The following is a 16,779-nucleotide window of genomic DNA, read 5'->3' as shown; positions in this document are numbered from 1 at the left end:
TTTCGACTCCACCTCTTCTGTTTATGTGTTACAATTCCTCCATTTTGCAATGAATACAATTAATTGATTACCTTTTTTTTTAAATCTTTTTTGGCCTACATAGTGGTATTACTTTGGAAGTGTATGTCTGAATTGTTCAGAGGTATATTATCATTATATGAGCAGGAACCGACAATTTTGTCAAAATGAAGCTCAACCCAAAAATGGCAAATGGAAGGATGCATCATGAAAAGAGTGGGAGAGATTCATCCATCCTAAACTTTCTGCTTCCAGGCCCCATGACCTTCTCTGTAACAAGACCCATTACTATGACCAGACAGAAGTACCCGCTAATGCAAGATTTTTAATTTATTGATTACCTTTTATTAATTTTTGGGGGGGAGTTGATTGCAAAAAAACTGTCATTCCGACATTATTTTTGCCTTTTTATCTTAACCTGTTCATCATGTGGTAAAAGGAACATGTGAACATTATCCTATGGGTCTGTACTGGGACAACAAATCTGTATAGTACAGTATGTCTTACATTTTTTATAGAAAGAAAGAGCAATAACATTTTTAATTTTTCCGTAGCAGTATGACGACTTGTTTTTGGTGGGATGAATTGTTCCCGATGCAGCCATACTTTTCTTTACACTTAAATGAGTTAAATAAAGGCTTGAAGAAACTTTTACTTCACTTTTCATCGGCTTTATATGGACTTTGTGACATGATATAAAGTTACAGACTCCTCCATGTATATTTTTTTTTTATAGTTGCTACTATTTTGGGGTACAAATAAATACTATTAGAATTTTTTGGGGAGCGGATATTTTCATAAGGGACACTTTTTTTTGTTATAAAACGTTATTAAAAATTAAAAGATAGTTTAATAATAATGAAATTTTTCTTGACCCCATTATGGGATTTGAAGCACCGATCTTGTCATGGTAACTCACCAGCAGTCCATCACTCCCTAGCAAACAAGTTAGATGCCATATTAGGCACTGATTATGGCATCTAAAAGGTTAAATCAACAGGATCTGAGTTATCTCCTATGGCGGCGCTTGCAGCAGGAATCCAGATGTTTATTACAACCTCATGTGTGGGCAGCACGGTGGCTCAGTGGTTAGCACTGGTTCCTTGCAGCGCTGGGATCCTAGGTTCGAATCTGACCAAGGACAACATCTGCATGCAGTTTGTATGCTCTCCCTGTGTTTGTGTGGGTTTCCTCCCACATTGTGAGCCCCCCGTTGGGCGTTGTGGAATGTAGTAGGATAAAATGAATAAATGAGTACAATAGGCATTGTGATGGATATATCCATCAGTTTCTCGTGAAGGGGTTAAAGAAAGCATCACCATAATCCAAGGCTGCAGTCACTATTACTAACATGGTCAGTCAGATTTCACCTATTCTCCTGCAATGTTGATCCAGAACAAGGTAAACATCTGCCAATTATTTTGCAAGTGATGGCCTATCGTCAGCAGAGGTGGTACTTTATACCATCATGCAAACGATGCAGTTGTGTGGAGTCCCCTCCTATTAGTCAGGTCAGTGACAGCACCAGAGCTTTCAACTGTATCTGCATCTTCAGGACACACATAGAGTTATGGGGGGCGAATACTGGCAGAGGTCTCTTTGACTGACTGCTGCCAGCCTGGGCCGCTATGTTGGCGCCGCGTATGATGTTACCATGTCACTGATGGAGAGACGTTATGTACAACGCATTGGCCTTGGAGCGCCACAAGAAGCTGACAGTCAATGTTGAACATCACTGATGGAGTGATGTTTCACTGATACTTGGAGGTGCAGTGGATTTGCCCACATATAACATTACGTAGAAGCTTGAATGGAGTGGTTAAAAGCCTGAATGCTGTGTATTGGAATTGTTATGACAGCAGGAACCTAGCATATCATGGTAGGAGCAGGTTTTACTAGTGATAATTGTAATTTCTGTATATGTAATGTACAGATACTGAGTATTAAGAAATTTACTGACTATTGACAAAGGTTGATTCTGGAGCAGTCTGTATTTATATTGTCCAAATCTGTAGGAATTTATAGTGAGAAATGTGGACTTTCTGACTTACCGACACAAGAGTCACTACGTTCCTCGAAGCCAGCGCTGCACACACACTTCCCGATAGGAACCAGCCATTCTCCCTCCGCACTGCAGTACATTTTTGGGGTGTCCCTCTCCTCTGAGTGCCCCACACACTCTCCTTGTACCTCCACTAAGGAAGATGAGTCAGCTCCGGTAACTGCTTCTGAGAAAGCAGCCAAGTTACGCACCATTGAAGGACACTTCTTATAATACACCCGCACTGATACAATGGCGATACAAGCCCCAATGTCTTGAAAGGCCAAATAAAATCCACGTCTGCTGAGGGGTCCCACGCCACGGACTTCTGTGTTAAGCTTGAGCCGCCGTACTCCAAGATCAACACTGGTGAAACTTTCATCTGCGGCTATTGTGTCAATCTTCATAAACTGACTCTCTCGCGTGCTGGTGCCAAGGTCCCGATCACTCTCCATGTAGTACAGGTTGAAAGTCTCTTTACAAGTTCCAAGTACCCCTGGCATACTGTTACAATCTCTCAGTGTGAACTTAATCTCTGCATATACTCGACGGGCACCATCTCTTTGCACCCAGTTTGTCCGCAGCCAGTTGTTCTGGTTTGGAGACATGACGTTGCAGACTTGGTAGGTATGGATAGGGCTGAAAAACTCATCCATTTCATTGATGGAGTCCCACTGTGACAAGATAGAAGGGTCACTCTGTTAGTTTAAAGCAAATCTCATATCAATCAAACATATCTCTTGGGTTACCCTAACTGAGTTCTCACCGTGAGATTACTATTCCTTCACCATTAACATAGTTATTAACATTTTCAAAAATGTTCATCCATACAACTTGGATGTCCTGACCACCTCGTCCCTCTCGGCTTGATCTCCAGTCCCCCCATACTGGTAACTTCAGGTAGGAGAAATTTTATCATAAAAGAGTTTATCCTATGAACAACATTTGTCATCTATCCACCTGATAAGTGACAGATGCATGAATGCTGGGTGCCCCACCAATGAGAACCTGACCAATAACTAGAATTGGGATCTGAAACCAATGGTACAGAGGAATTTGGATGGAGGGTTGATCACACATGCTCCCTTCTCTAATGGAAAGATGCCTGAGCTCAGGTTCCCAGTTTACTAGTTTAACCAGTGCAGGGGAGAAATTTTGGTTGTCTGCCCGTGTACCGGATTTCTGCCCGTTAACTTACTCGGAAACTCATCTGCCTGCCCTGGCCTTAGTCTGTCTGTCGTACTGACCCTTTGCCTGCCCTGAGCTTGGATTCGTTTCTTGGAATCGCACAAACTATGCCAGCCCTTACTTCTGCTTGTTTACTGACTGCAAGTATTGCCTGATCCCTTGGTGCTTTGCACCAGTGTCTCTGACCCCCATGTGTCAGGTGCCAACTACACTGGGACTATTCCACGAGGTAGAAGCCTGGTGGTTCCCTTGCAGCAAAGGATGAAAGCCAGGGAATAACCAGGACAACTCCCTCAGGAACAGCCCAAAGTCAAATGAGTTAGTTGGCACAGTGGATCCTCAACCATTGTTCATACCATCTCCATTAGTCTATAGACTTTGAATGGAGGGACAGTGCAAATGTGTGACCACCCTTCCATTGAAAACCTCTTTTTAACCTTTAGCATCTGGATAAATGTTTTTTTTTTTATGGGATAACTCTTTAAACTCTATATTAATATAGAGAATTTGGAGTTCTGTTAAAAAAAACTTGTTATTTAGATACATTAGACAATTATAGTGGACTGGACACTAAGTTTTTAATACGAGTGGGGCCAATTATGAGTTTTATGATGGGGCTCTGTGATGTCTGTGCACAAATATTAAAAGCAGGACAGATAACGCTTCCATACATTGAAGATGATAGTTGTAGCTGGTCCCATGACAGGGTGACGCATTGTGTTTTCAGGAGGGCAATTGAAGGTTCTGTCTCATCTTGGACAGCATTGTCTCAGCACAGCATATCAGATGGTGCAAAAAAAATGATAATTCGATAATTAGAAATGAGCAAATTTCTTAAAATACTATTCCGCACTGACTTTGCCAATCAACAATCCAATTCAACTGAAGTCTGAATAAATTTGACTCTAATATATGCTCTGATTGCCTCTCCCTTTCTCTACCCTTGATTTTGCCAAATTGCATCACACAAAATTTGACTTTAGTGGAATCAGAAATTTTTGAAAAATTCGGCTTACAATTTGGAATTTTAGAATCAATTTGCTCATCTCTAATGATGATGATTGTGCATATGTGGAAGAGGAAGAACAACAAATAGCATCATTAAAGGACACCAGGGCAAAGACAGGTAGAGGGGACGAAGGAAGAACGATGATAGGACATAGTGTAAATGGTTTAGGGTGCTGAGGATGTTAGCGTAACACACTTGACACTAGAACATGGATTTATGGTCTTGGAGCGAAACCAACCCAAAGTGTGTGCCCATTTCCCTAGATTTGGTAAACTTCTTTCAATTCCTGGGGTCATGTTACCAACATAACAATATCTCCTGCTGATACTGTGGCCATTTCTGCTAATATACATGTATTTTATGCTTCTCCCAGTGAAGGTTTCATAACTAGAAGGATTCAGCGAAGAAAGGATTTATAAGAAACATCACTAATTGAGGCTTCAATTATCCCAAACAAAATGAATGTCCTGAGGCCCAACAGAGTCAGCTCCTCTCAGCAGGCTCTTCTGTACTAGTTTCCACCACGCATGACTGGAGATCACTATTCAATCACGTTCAATTTGTATTGTTCCTCTGTGAACTGCCAGCGTCTGCAGATCACAAACTTCACCTTCCTCTCCCTCTGCATCAAATACATTTAGGGTAAGTAGTTCCCTATGAGAAATGACCAGTACCATATAGAGCTGCAGAATATCTCACCACCATATAAGTAACAGAGAGTAACTAGGGGCTTGTAAGGATTTCCTGATATACTTTTTAAATGGAGTTTAAAGGGAACCTGTCGGAAAGGTATATGTGCAGTACCCCAGTGCATGGGGTACCTCCAAATTGTTATTTTCTTTGTGTTTCTTTCTGTAATGTAACGTTATGTCATGCTATGTATTGCACCCAATATAACTATGTATGGATGGCATAGCCAGGGTTAACAATCATGTCTCAGCCCTTGTAGGAGGTTAGATGTGGACTGGCCCCACCCCGAGCTCTAGTCTAGACTGAAGAGGGAGAGGAAGCTTCTCTGCATTATTTACAGAAGGATAGAAGGAGTAAGATAAAGGAGAGAACTATAGAACCTAGAGTCTGCATGGCCAAGCACTGGAGTCAGAAATGTAACCTGCTACCAAAAGCTGTTGAGACTTTACTGCAGTGAGGGACATTGTCAAGACACACTTTAAACCTGGACACGACTTGGCCAGTCTTATCTCTAAAACCCTCTATCCCTCTGTAGACATTACAGCTACCACTTCAAGAGTCCAATTGCCTGCCCCGGACTCTACAGGAAGAGACCTGAGACAGATAGAGAGGATTAGCTTCCATCCTTGTCTAAATTCAAACATTTTTATCTGGGAGGAATTGCACTGTGTACAGTGGGAACAGAGGTTTGATATTTTTGGATGTACTACAACTCATATGTTGCACTTTAGTAAAGAGAGACATTTGTTCTACTATATCTTACCTGATTACTGACTTCTGCACCATATGCTAGCCTTTGCGCTCTACACTCCCCTGTTTTAAACCCATACAAATACTCAACATCTCCAGTACCCCAGAAAGGGTGCATCCTCCTTTCAATGCACAGCCCTAGAGAGCAATGGTGTGAGGACAGCCACTGTTATTGACTGTACCTGCCAGAGCCACTACCACTCTCATCCTCTACTCCTCTTGGGCTGCTGCATATGCCTCCAAACCGCCACAAGTACCTGACAGTTCTGTTTGTCTAGTCTCCAGTGATCTCCTTATTAGGGGTGCTTCATTATGACAAAAAATAACTTGCCTCCACATGCCATATGCAAGTTAGGTTCCTGAAGTAAGGTGGAAACTGAGCGACAAGATGTTAAGGTTTCCAGGTTCAAATACTGCCCTTTCTGGCCTGAAAGGAACATCATTACAAGGAGGGAAAACTCTTGCACACGTGCTGTCGTTGTCCTCGTCATCCCAGCCTGTAATAACGTTCTTTGTCCTCACAGATAAGAGTTATGCCTGGAGATGGCTTCTTTCGGCTTCACCTTTTTGGGCTAATAAAAGCAATATTTGAGACTCAAATGGCAGAACTGTCAGCTAATGAAGCACATATATATATTCTGATGGTTCTCTTTGATGGTTTAGTATGTGAGATGGAACTTAAAAGTTAAAGACACAATCACCTCAAATCCCTATTTTAATAAACAGAATAAATTGTCATAGCATACTGTGTGCATACATGACATTATATCTTTTCTTGAAAGCCTGAGATCATGCTTTCTGAACTCAACTGCCACAAAAATAAGGCCCACAAAGATGTGGTCTAGCACAGGCCATCTCCAAAAGGAGAAGTACCCCTGATCATCACCAGGGTCCTCAGTGGCAAAGCTTAGAGAGAATCCATTTACGCACTAGTATTTGCATAGGCAACAACCCAGGCATCTACTAGAGCTAAAAAAGACTCCACCAAAAGGAAGATCCAGGTTGCAGGAACAAACATTATTTTAAATAATGTTGATGCTAACCAGAAAACCAGGGTACGGGTGCCCACAGAGAGAGCTCTGATTGCCCACTCTGGCATCTGTGCCATGTGTTCGCCACCACTATACTGATCCTATGAAGCTTTTCAAAGACATTGGGTAGTCCTAATGAAGGTCCTGAAGCTTGTTACTAGAATAGTTCTGGAGCTTCTCCTGACATTTCTGGGTCTTGTCCCGAGGATGGTTGTCCTAACAATGATTTCATTTTTTTTTTTTTATAAAAGGGTTTGAGGGCATGCTAACAATATTTCTGGAGGTTCAGAAATTTGCTATTTGAGTTTGTCCTAAAAAACAGCTGTAGACTGGTTTCTGAAAATAATGCTCTAAAATAAAAATAAAAAAACCCTGGATATATAAAGGTGATTTTTGAAGCTCTCTTTCTCCAGAATGTCCTCTCAGTGCACATCAGTCTGAATCATCACACCTCCATCTACTATTTATTTAACAACCATCAAACCTACTCAGGATTAAAGATTCAATCCTCTTGATGGTCCGTTGCTTAGCCATGAGCACAGTCCTCTTTTCGCAGCCATGTCCTCATGTTGCAGACATTCATTTAAATTCTCTACGTCTTGTGATTTCTGATCCTAATGTGGCGTTTTCCTTGTGTAGATCATGATTGGTACGGCCAAATGGTTAGGTTTCCTGTTGCAGTCTACTCCAAAAAAGAGAAGTTGTATCTGTCCTTTATACTTTTTCTCCTTTTATGATCCAATCCTGATTTTGTCTGCCGAAACTGCATGCAGAAACCTGACCATGTGGCTGTACCGTAAAGCAGTAGATGAAAAACTGTCTGTGTATTCATTTGGATTACACCAGTAATGTGTCTTTGGTATAATGATATATGCTTCATTATATCTTCCCTCACTTATGTGTGCCATGTAACCAGCACCATGTATGATATGCCATGTTATGTGACTTACGCCACAGAGAGGCCCCAGCAAGGTAACCAGTTGAGCGAGGAGCCACATCTACCAATCATGGGCAAATAAGATGCTTACGTAAGGTCTAACCTTCACAATATTTAGAAGAGCATCCTAAAGCTTGCCATAAATTTGAGATCATGATTGGCCACATTGTGGTCATTCAGTAGTCCATGGTGGCTTGTTCTTACGAACGATCCCACAAACTAAACTGGCCAACCAGGGAGACGGGGTTTTCATAAAAGTAAGTCAGCACAATGGCAAGTTATTGTCTGAATTCAAACGATCATGCCATCGACATTTAGTTTCGGCAGATGAACTATTAAAATTTCGGCAGACAAAGGTCTTCTTTTGGCCATGGCAAATGATCGTTCCCCCTAGTTTTTCAAACAACAGTTGGACAAAATGACCGAAATCGACCATCCCGGCCGACCTTAACCTCATGTGTATGGCCATCATGATATGTGTCTCCTAATGGTTAGTGTTAAGGTTTTGGCTGGGAGCAGAAAATAAATATAAAGGATTCCAATCCCCGATCGCACACATCCAGCTAGTACAGGTGGGAAGTCTTCCCCATGGAAATATCAGGAGGCTCCAGCAAATGGATCTGAGGAAAGGTTTTGCAACCTTCATCTTTGGCACAAAAAAAAGGCAGGGAGCAAAAGCCTGGGGTTTGGTTGCGTCAATTGTTTTGTTAACAGTAGAGTCACTTGGTCTATTAAGGGGGGTGTAGACATTGCTAGGGCAGACATCTCTGCGGATTAATCATGGTCTGACTGTTCACTCAATCCTCGTATAATGATATGCTTATTTCAAAGCATCAGCCTTGCCGTAAATGTCTTGTTTTGGAAACGAAATGAGCTCGGAACAGCAGGTATGGTTCTTAAGCCTATAAACAGGGAGCGAGTAGTGGGGCTTATGTGGCGCTGTTTGTGCAGTCAGTAAATAGGTATGTGTCTCCCACCGCTGAATTAGTGATATCAATCTGACTTATTAAGTGAGATGCAGATAAGATGGGCCTGTCTGCCTGCGCCGGGGTGGGGGTAGAACCAGGCAGAGATTTTTACATGTTTAATACATTAATTGTAGTGCCTGGAGCAAAACGCCTATTAACATTTTATCCTTGAAAAGAAAAAGCACCAAACATTTACAAAAACAAATAGCACAAAAGAAATCTTCTTCTTTGCTCTACGGGAGGAAATTATGCTTCTAGTTACAACTAGTTACGGTAAGATAGTGTTGAGCGAATCGAGCTTCGGATCCTAGATCCGAAGTCGATTTGCTCCCTACTTCGGAGAATAGCTTCGCCCATTGATTATTCAACTTTTAAAGCCATTTTAAAACATGAATCCGAAGCTGACTTCCGATCCATGTTTTAAAATGGTTTTAAAGTTTAAAAATTAAATCCCAAAGTTATTCACCAAAGTCTCACGAGACTTCTGTGATAACTCACTTTGCCTCGCCGGAGCCCATACAATTGAATGCTGTATGGAGACGAATCTCCGTACAGCATTCAAACAAAGTTTTGACCGAAGCGACTTCAGATCTATGATCTGAATCTTGAAGGCTTCACCCAAGCTCCTCGGGACAGCCACGGAGTGTGGAATGTGCAGAAAATCAGTGTAAAAGATAAGTTTATGGCTGCAGATAATTACACGGAAATGAACTTTCTTCAATAAAACATATAAGGAAACCCCAACAAAGGATAATGAAATAGAGATGCACACCTCCCAACCATTCTGGATCCAGCTGGACAGTTCCAGTCGGGCCAAAGTATGTCCCCCTCTAAACTGTCTCTGCATCCTTAGGATGCAGAGACAGTGGATTGCAAGGATGCAGCAGGGAGCTGTTTTACCATTCAACTCAACTGTCGGTGCTCCCCAGCAGGCACAATGGGGTCACACATCACTCTGCTGGGCTGTGTAGGTGGATCGTCCAGGACCGGGTATCAGCCTGTGCTTCTCCTACACAGCCCAGTAAGTGAGATGTGCTTGTGACCTCATTATGCCTGCTGGGAAGTGCAGGATGTGCTCTGATCATCAGGGGAACAGCCCAGGTGAGTATTTAAGTTTTTATTTTTATTTTTTATTAACAGAGGTGGCACTACTGAAATAGGGGACAAAGCTACTGTGAGGGCTAAATGTGGGCATATCTACTGTACGAGCAGAAGGTGCACATATCTACAGTGGGGGCACAATGTGGGCATAACTACTGTGAAGAGGCACAATGTGGCCACATCTGCTGTGCGGGCACAATGTGGGCATTTCTATAGTGAGGGTACAAGGTGGCCATATCTACTGTGGGGGCACAATATGGATATATTACTATGAAGGGGGCACAATGTGGACATAACTACAGTGGGTACAGTGGGGGCACAATATGGATATAACTATTGTGAAGGGGCACAATGTGGCCATATCTGCTGTGCGGGCTCAATGTGGGCATATCTATAGTGAGGGCACAATGGGGACATAACTGCTATGAAGGTGGCACAATCTGGACACAACTACTGAGGGGGCACAACGTGATTATAACTACTGTGAGGGGCCACAATGTAGATATAACTTCGTGTGGGTGCACTAAGGGGAGTGGGCCTGACTGGGTGCGTATAGCTATGCACTAAGGTGTCAGACCCCCACCGATCAGATACTGATGACCTATCCAGAGGATAGTTTATCATTACAAAACTCTCAGAAGACCCTGTTCAAATTCGTCCGCCACAGTCTCGCCCATGCCACTGACTTATCTAGGTCTCTCTGTAAAATTTTGCAATCAAGGTGAGTTTTAAATCTCTTACAAAGTTTTGTCATCAGCAAAAACTAACACTTTTCAATCCCATCCACAAAGTCAATAATAAAGAGATTACAGAGAATTGGACCTAGGCACCCTGCTGCTGACTTTATCCAATTTTGAGTACGTACCATTTACAACTTTTGATTTTTTTGTCCCTTAAAGGGCTTCTGTTATCAGGAACATGGTTATTAAACTGGCCAACTTTAGACGTGTGCTAATGTCAGCTAAGACTAACAGTCTTTGTCCCTTCTTTCCATGTGCCTCCATTTTTGTGAAAAATGGTCTAGGAAGAGGACACGACACTCACCTTAGGGTAGGTCATCTTTATCAGAATCTTGGAAAACCTCTTTATCAGGCTTCTGTCATCAGGAACATTGTTATTAAACGTTCTGACTTCAGACATGTGCCAACGTCAGCTGAGACTAACAGTCTTCGCCCCTTCTTTCTTTGTGCCTCAATTTTTGTGAAAAATTAACTTTTATTTTATGCAAATAAGCCTCTAGGAGGAATGGGGGTGCTGCCCATACTCCTAGAGGCTCTGTTCTCCCTCCCCTGGCCACACTCTCAACACTGTGATTAACAGGGCCAGCAGTGTTCACATCATCCTGCCAATCAGCATGATGAGGGCGTGGCCAGAGGAAAGAGAACAGCGCCTCTAGGTGTAGGGGCAGCACCCCCATTGCTCCTAGAGGCTCATTTGCATAAAATAAAAGTTAATTTTTCACAAAAATGGAGGCACAAAGAAATAAGGGACAAAGACTGTTAGTCTCAGCTGACATTGGCACATGTCTGAAGTCAGAACGTTTAATAACAATGTTCGTGATGACAGAAGCCTGATAAAAAGGTTTTCCAAGATTCTGATAAAGATGACCTAAGGTGAGTGCCGTGGCGTCTTCTTAGACCAGTGAGATCACGTTCAGTGGTCACGTGGCCTAGCGGGTGAGCCTCAATACCAAGCATGGCCTTTATGTCTCCTTGTCTTTGCATCTGTGGTACAGTATAAAATGGTTTTGCGAAATCCAGCCAAAGAATTTTAAGTAGGAGTGAACACACATGAAAATTCTTCAAGGGACATCATTCCCAACAACCAGGACCTACTGATATAATAAGTCAGGACAGTGGTGTACATAGAGAAGTAAGGGCCCCATAGCAAGGATCAAACCAGGCCCCCCACACAAGACAGAAGGGTTTCTGCCTAAACCCTTTTCAATGACCCTTGGGCCATTTTTCCACTGCTTTGTTTGCTAAAACTTGTTCCTTTAGAGGGTAGAGTCCTGACCAAGTTTTCACCTGCAGAAGAAGAGGGGATGAACCCAACTAAGACTGGGCCTCCTTTTTCCCCGGGCCTCATAGCAGACACATGGTCTGCCACTATGGTAGTTATGCCCCTTAGTCAGGATCATGGCATTAAAGATGACTAAAAATCACTACTCTTCTCTTCATGTAGCTGGAACCTCTAGATACTGGACTACGACGCACCCAGCCACAAGAGCGAGCTCCTGAGCTTTACATCATCTCATGGGTCATGTCATTAGAATTGGAAGCACAGAGCAGACGTCTGGAAATCATCCAGTCCTATTTATCTTCAGCTGCAATATTGTGCATATCCCTCAGAAAAGTTCTTATCTGTTATTAGATTCATGAAGCTAATTTGATTCACATATTTTACAGGTGAATTCTCCTAAAATGTATTATGAAATGAAGCCGTGCAGCCGGACAGAGGGGCTAATTACAGCTGAGGAGACTCACCACCGTTACACATGGCCGCGGGCAGAAAAATAATCACATATTTAATACAGACTCACAAACAAGCACAACAGAAAATCGTGTGGAGCCGGCGCATGCAGAGCCACAGCCGAGCGGACAACGCTCCAAGCATTCTCCTCACATGCCACTATAATTAGAAATGAACCAAGTACAGGGCAAAGAGGATACTAGGGGCAGCGTTGGCGCGTTTCTTGTCCTAGATGACTAGCCACTGACTTGAATATTCAAAGACTCAAAACAGCTTTGTGAGATGAAGAAGCTCTGACCTGTAATCATAATCTTGCCTCCCAACCACACAGTCTACAAGGCTCGATGGTAGAAAGAGAATCATCTCGAAAGACTTTACAATGGTGGCTGTATTAGAGCTCAGTGCAGGATCCTGAGATGAGATCGGATCCTTGAGGAGTCTTTTTTCATGGTAAAATCCACTATCTATACTAGAGATGGTCAGATTTCTCAAAATTTGTTTCTGTTCGATTCGTTCGACTTGGCCAGGAAATTCACTTTGGGTACGAATTGGTTCTACACAAATTATGGAAAATCTCTCTCTCTCTCTCGAAAAATTCTACCCAAACCAATCTGAAGAAACTTTTTTCAAAACTTCAGGTTGAATTTCGATTCTAAGGAATCTATTCCCTCATCTCTAATCTATACCATGAAGATCCTCATATTCCCTTATCTATGAATGGATTGCCTGAAAGACCTATGTGAGAGCAATGAGAGAAGATGGAAGTCCTTTAGAAACAGCGGCCTCTCATTAGTACATAGATTGAGGATTGAAAATAGGCATAATCCATGAAGTTTAAGCTTTTATACTCACAAATTATTTTCTGCCAACTGCTGGACACTGGACAAATCCCTGGACCAACATTCAATGACCTGAATGTTATGTTTTACAAGGAAGATCTCTAATCGTTCCTTACACCTCTTCACACTATCAACCACTACCACATCCAGTGGCAGAATGTTCTGTAACTTTGGACTTTGTGATGAAATTGCACTTTATTTATCCATAATCAGTAACCCTGTGAAAATTTATAGCATTGATTTTTGAATGGACGCCCTTCACCTTCTCTTCGGTAGTGATGAGCGGCAGGGGTCATATTTGAATTCGCAATATTTCGCGAATATTTAGTAGAATATTCAGTGAATATTCGCAAATTTGATTATTAGTTATATACTACGATATTTTTACTCGAAAAATCGACACGGTAATGATTGCGTAATATGCAAATTTTCGTAATGCTAATTTTTATCGCAAATTTTTCAATTGCCGAGCAAAAACATGATTCCTCCCTGCTTCTTGCTTGTGGGCCAATGAGTCATAGCACTATATCGAATATATTCTTTTTTCAAATATTCGTAATATTTTAAAACAAGAATATATAGCAATATAGGGAATATTCGAAAAAAAAAACTAATATAGAGCAATTTAGCTAATATAGTGCTATAATCTTTTTTTTTCAATTGTTGAAATTTGTTTCCAATCTGAACTTCAGATGAGAAAAAAATTACAACTATTAGACAAAGAAGAATATAGCACTATATTAGCTGAATTGCTCTACATTAGTTTTTTTTCCGAATATTCGCTATATTGCTATATATTCTTGTTTTAGAATATTACGAATATTCAAAAAAACTAATATATTCGATATAGTGCTATACATTTGTTTTTTAGAATATTCATAATTTTTCCTATTTAAAGTCATGATTCCCCCCTGCTTCTTGCTTGTGGGCCAATGAGTCATTGGCCCACAAGCAAGAAGCAGGGAGGAATCATGTTTTTACTCGGCAATTGAAAAATTTGCGATACAAATTTGCATTACGAAAATTAGCAATAAAAAAATCTAGAATATTCGAAATTACGAATATATATATCACTATATTCTAAGTGAATTTTTGAAGTACCTATATTCGCGATAAAAATTCGCAATTCGAATATTCGTGATCAACACTACTCTTCGGTAGGATAAATACATTTACTTTCAACAACCATTCTTTGCAATTGAGATCTTCCCTACTTTTCAATTATTTGCTTACCTTTCATTGAACTCTCTCCGGCTCTCTGATATCTTAATTTATGGACTTGCCAATAAAACTAGTCTGTCTACTCAAGATATGGTCACACCAGTGCTTTATATGGAGTAAAATAATACTTTTATTCTCTAGAAGACATGCCTTTTTCTTACACAAAACAACATTGTGTTGGATTTTGATGCAGCAGACTGGCATTGCATGCCATAATTTAGTTTATTATTAGTGATGAGCAATATTTGAATTCGCGATATTTCGCGAATATTCGTCATAAATTCACAAATTCGAGAATTCGCAATTATTTTCTTAAATGTGAAAATTGGCTGTGAAATATGCGCGTATTGCGAGTGCAATACAGGCGTGGGTCACTTTTGCAAAATTTTTTGAGCTGCTAGAAGTTTCCTGAGACTGGAGAAAATGGTTGGCACGGCAGAACATTACAATAGCATTATATGCAGATAGAGTGCTCCAATATATTCGCGATTGCGCAAATCGGCAATTAGTGATGCGCATATTTTTGCGCAATACGTGCAACTTCACCTTTTAGCAGGTCTGACTGCATATTAGTGATTGGTGCACTAAGTATTGTTGTGAACTTGTGACATCACTATGTCTGTAGCATGTATGTATGGACAGCAGAACCTATCAGCTACACTATATCACTATCTAACCTACACTGACTATCTCCCACTAACTTTCTGCATTATATAAGCTAACTATCTATCTAATGTAATGACGCAGCAAAGCACAGAGCACAGCAATAACACTGCTGTCTGTCTCAGAACTTCAAAAAACAGCAGAAAATGGCTGCTCGGGAGGTTCTTATATAGTAAGGGGAAGGCAACTTTCCTATTGGTTGCTAAGCTCAGACAAAGACATTGCAGCCTTCTCATTGGTCCACAAGCAAGAAGCAGGGAGGGATCATGGGTTCGGATGAAAAAAAAAATCTAGAATATTCACGAATAAACAATATATAACACTATTTTTTAAATCTTCGCAAAGTGGCAATTAAAGTTTGCAAAGTGGCAAAGTTTGCAATTAAAATTTGTGATTCGAATATTCGCGCCCAACACTATTTATTATCAACAAGTACACCAAAATCCTTCTCCGTTAGCCTAAATATGTAACCTTACTTTTATCACCATTCAACCTCATCCATGTTGTTGGATAGAGATGAGCGAATCTAAGTTGACGAACTAGAATTGAATCCGAATTTCCTGACGCTTCGTGGTAACGAATCACATTTTTTCCTAAAATGGCTGCTGCATGTTTTAGGACATGGAGCAAAGAACTCTGGGAACGAGGGATCACCCACAATGCCATGCATGCAGCCAATCAGCAGCCAGCCAGCCCTGTGAAGTCACAGCCCTATAAATAGCCTCAGCCATCTTGGATTCAGCCATTTTACAGTGTACTTAGTGCAGGGAGAGATGTTAGCAGACGCTAGAGAAAGTGCTAGGAAAGACTTTAAAACTTTTATTTTGCTGAATAGAAGTTCAGGGAAAGATCATTAGAAGTGTAGGGAAAGGATAGGGAGTAATTATTCCACAGTATTGAAGCAGAACAAGGTCCAATAGGGGAGGTCACAGCCTAGTTAATAGGAACAATCCTATTACACCTTGCTGCACTGACTGGGGATCCAAACTGCTGCTTTTAGGTTTGCAATAGATGATACCTCTGTAATTCCAGCAAAAAGTTTTTTTTATTGGGGTGCAAGTGCTGTGTGATACAGCCATTAACAGGGTATAACAGTGTATTAGCCCTTGTGCTGTGCAGTTATATGTTCTAAAGCCTTTTTTGGCGTATATTAGTGGCAAAAAAAAGTATTATTTGCCGTTGTGTGGGGAAGTGAGAAAATTACAGCCCTTTTTGGCGTGTATTAATGGCAAAAAAAAAAGTATTTGCCGTTCAGCGGTGCAGTTATATGTTCTAAAGCCCTTTTTGGCATGTATTAGTGGCAAAAAAAGGGCTTATTAGCCGTTGTGTGGTGAAGTGAGAAAATTACAGCCTTTTTTGGGGTGTACTAATTTCCTTTCTATTTACTTATTTGATCTAACAGTATGTCAGACAGAGAAGTGCCAGGCCCTGCACAGGGGAGGGGCAGAGGCCTAAATGTTTCTGGCGCAGGCACAGGTCGCAGCAGAGTAAGGGAGAGTGGCAGCAGGAGTCGCAGCAAGAGGCCTGAGCTCCCGGTGTCAGCTAGCGGTCGTGTCTTGACCAGCAAACCAGCGTTTCTTGAATGGTTGACTCGGTCATCCACTTCGTCCCAAGTGACATCAGACACCCCCAGCCAAGAGTCGGTGGGTTCGTCAGACACAACCCTTAGTTGGTATGGCCCGGGAGCAGGCCCTGTGCCCTCACCCGTCCTCAACCTGCCTCTGTCCTTTTCTGTTCCCTCAGCCACAGAAGTATTATATGCTGTGGGCTCAACTCCACTATAAAGCAAGGACGAGATACTACAGGACAGTCAGCAGCTACTGGCTAGCCAAGAGATGGAGGAGATATCCA

General features: G+C 41.5%; 1 protein-coding gene across 1 annotated transcript in view; it reads right to left on the bottom strand.

The window, feature by feature from the left end:
* Nucleotides 1–16,779, bottom strand: part of EPHA8 (EPH receptor A8) — a 94,898-nt gene that overhangs the window by 33,775 nt on the left and 44,344 nt on the right. The window contains exon 3 of the mRNA XM_044278570.1: nucleotides 2,070–2,733. Coding sequence (XP_044134505.1) covers nucleotides 2,070–2,733 — 664 coding nt within the window. The remainder of the gene's footprint in view (nucleotides 1–2,069; nucleotides 2,734–16,779) is intronic.

This window comes from Bufo gargarizans, chromosome 2 (genome assembly GCF_014858855.1).
Source record: "Bufo gargarizans isolate SCDJY-AF-19 chromosome 2, ASM1485885v1, whole genome shotgun sequence".
Taxonomy (NCBI): domain Eukaryota; kingdom Metazoa; phylum Chordata; class Amphibia; order Anura; family Bufonidae; genus Bufo; species Bufo gargarizans.
This window is presented reverse-complemented; position numbering and strand designations above follow the sequence as displayed.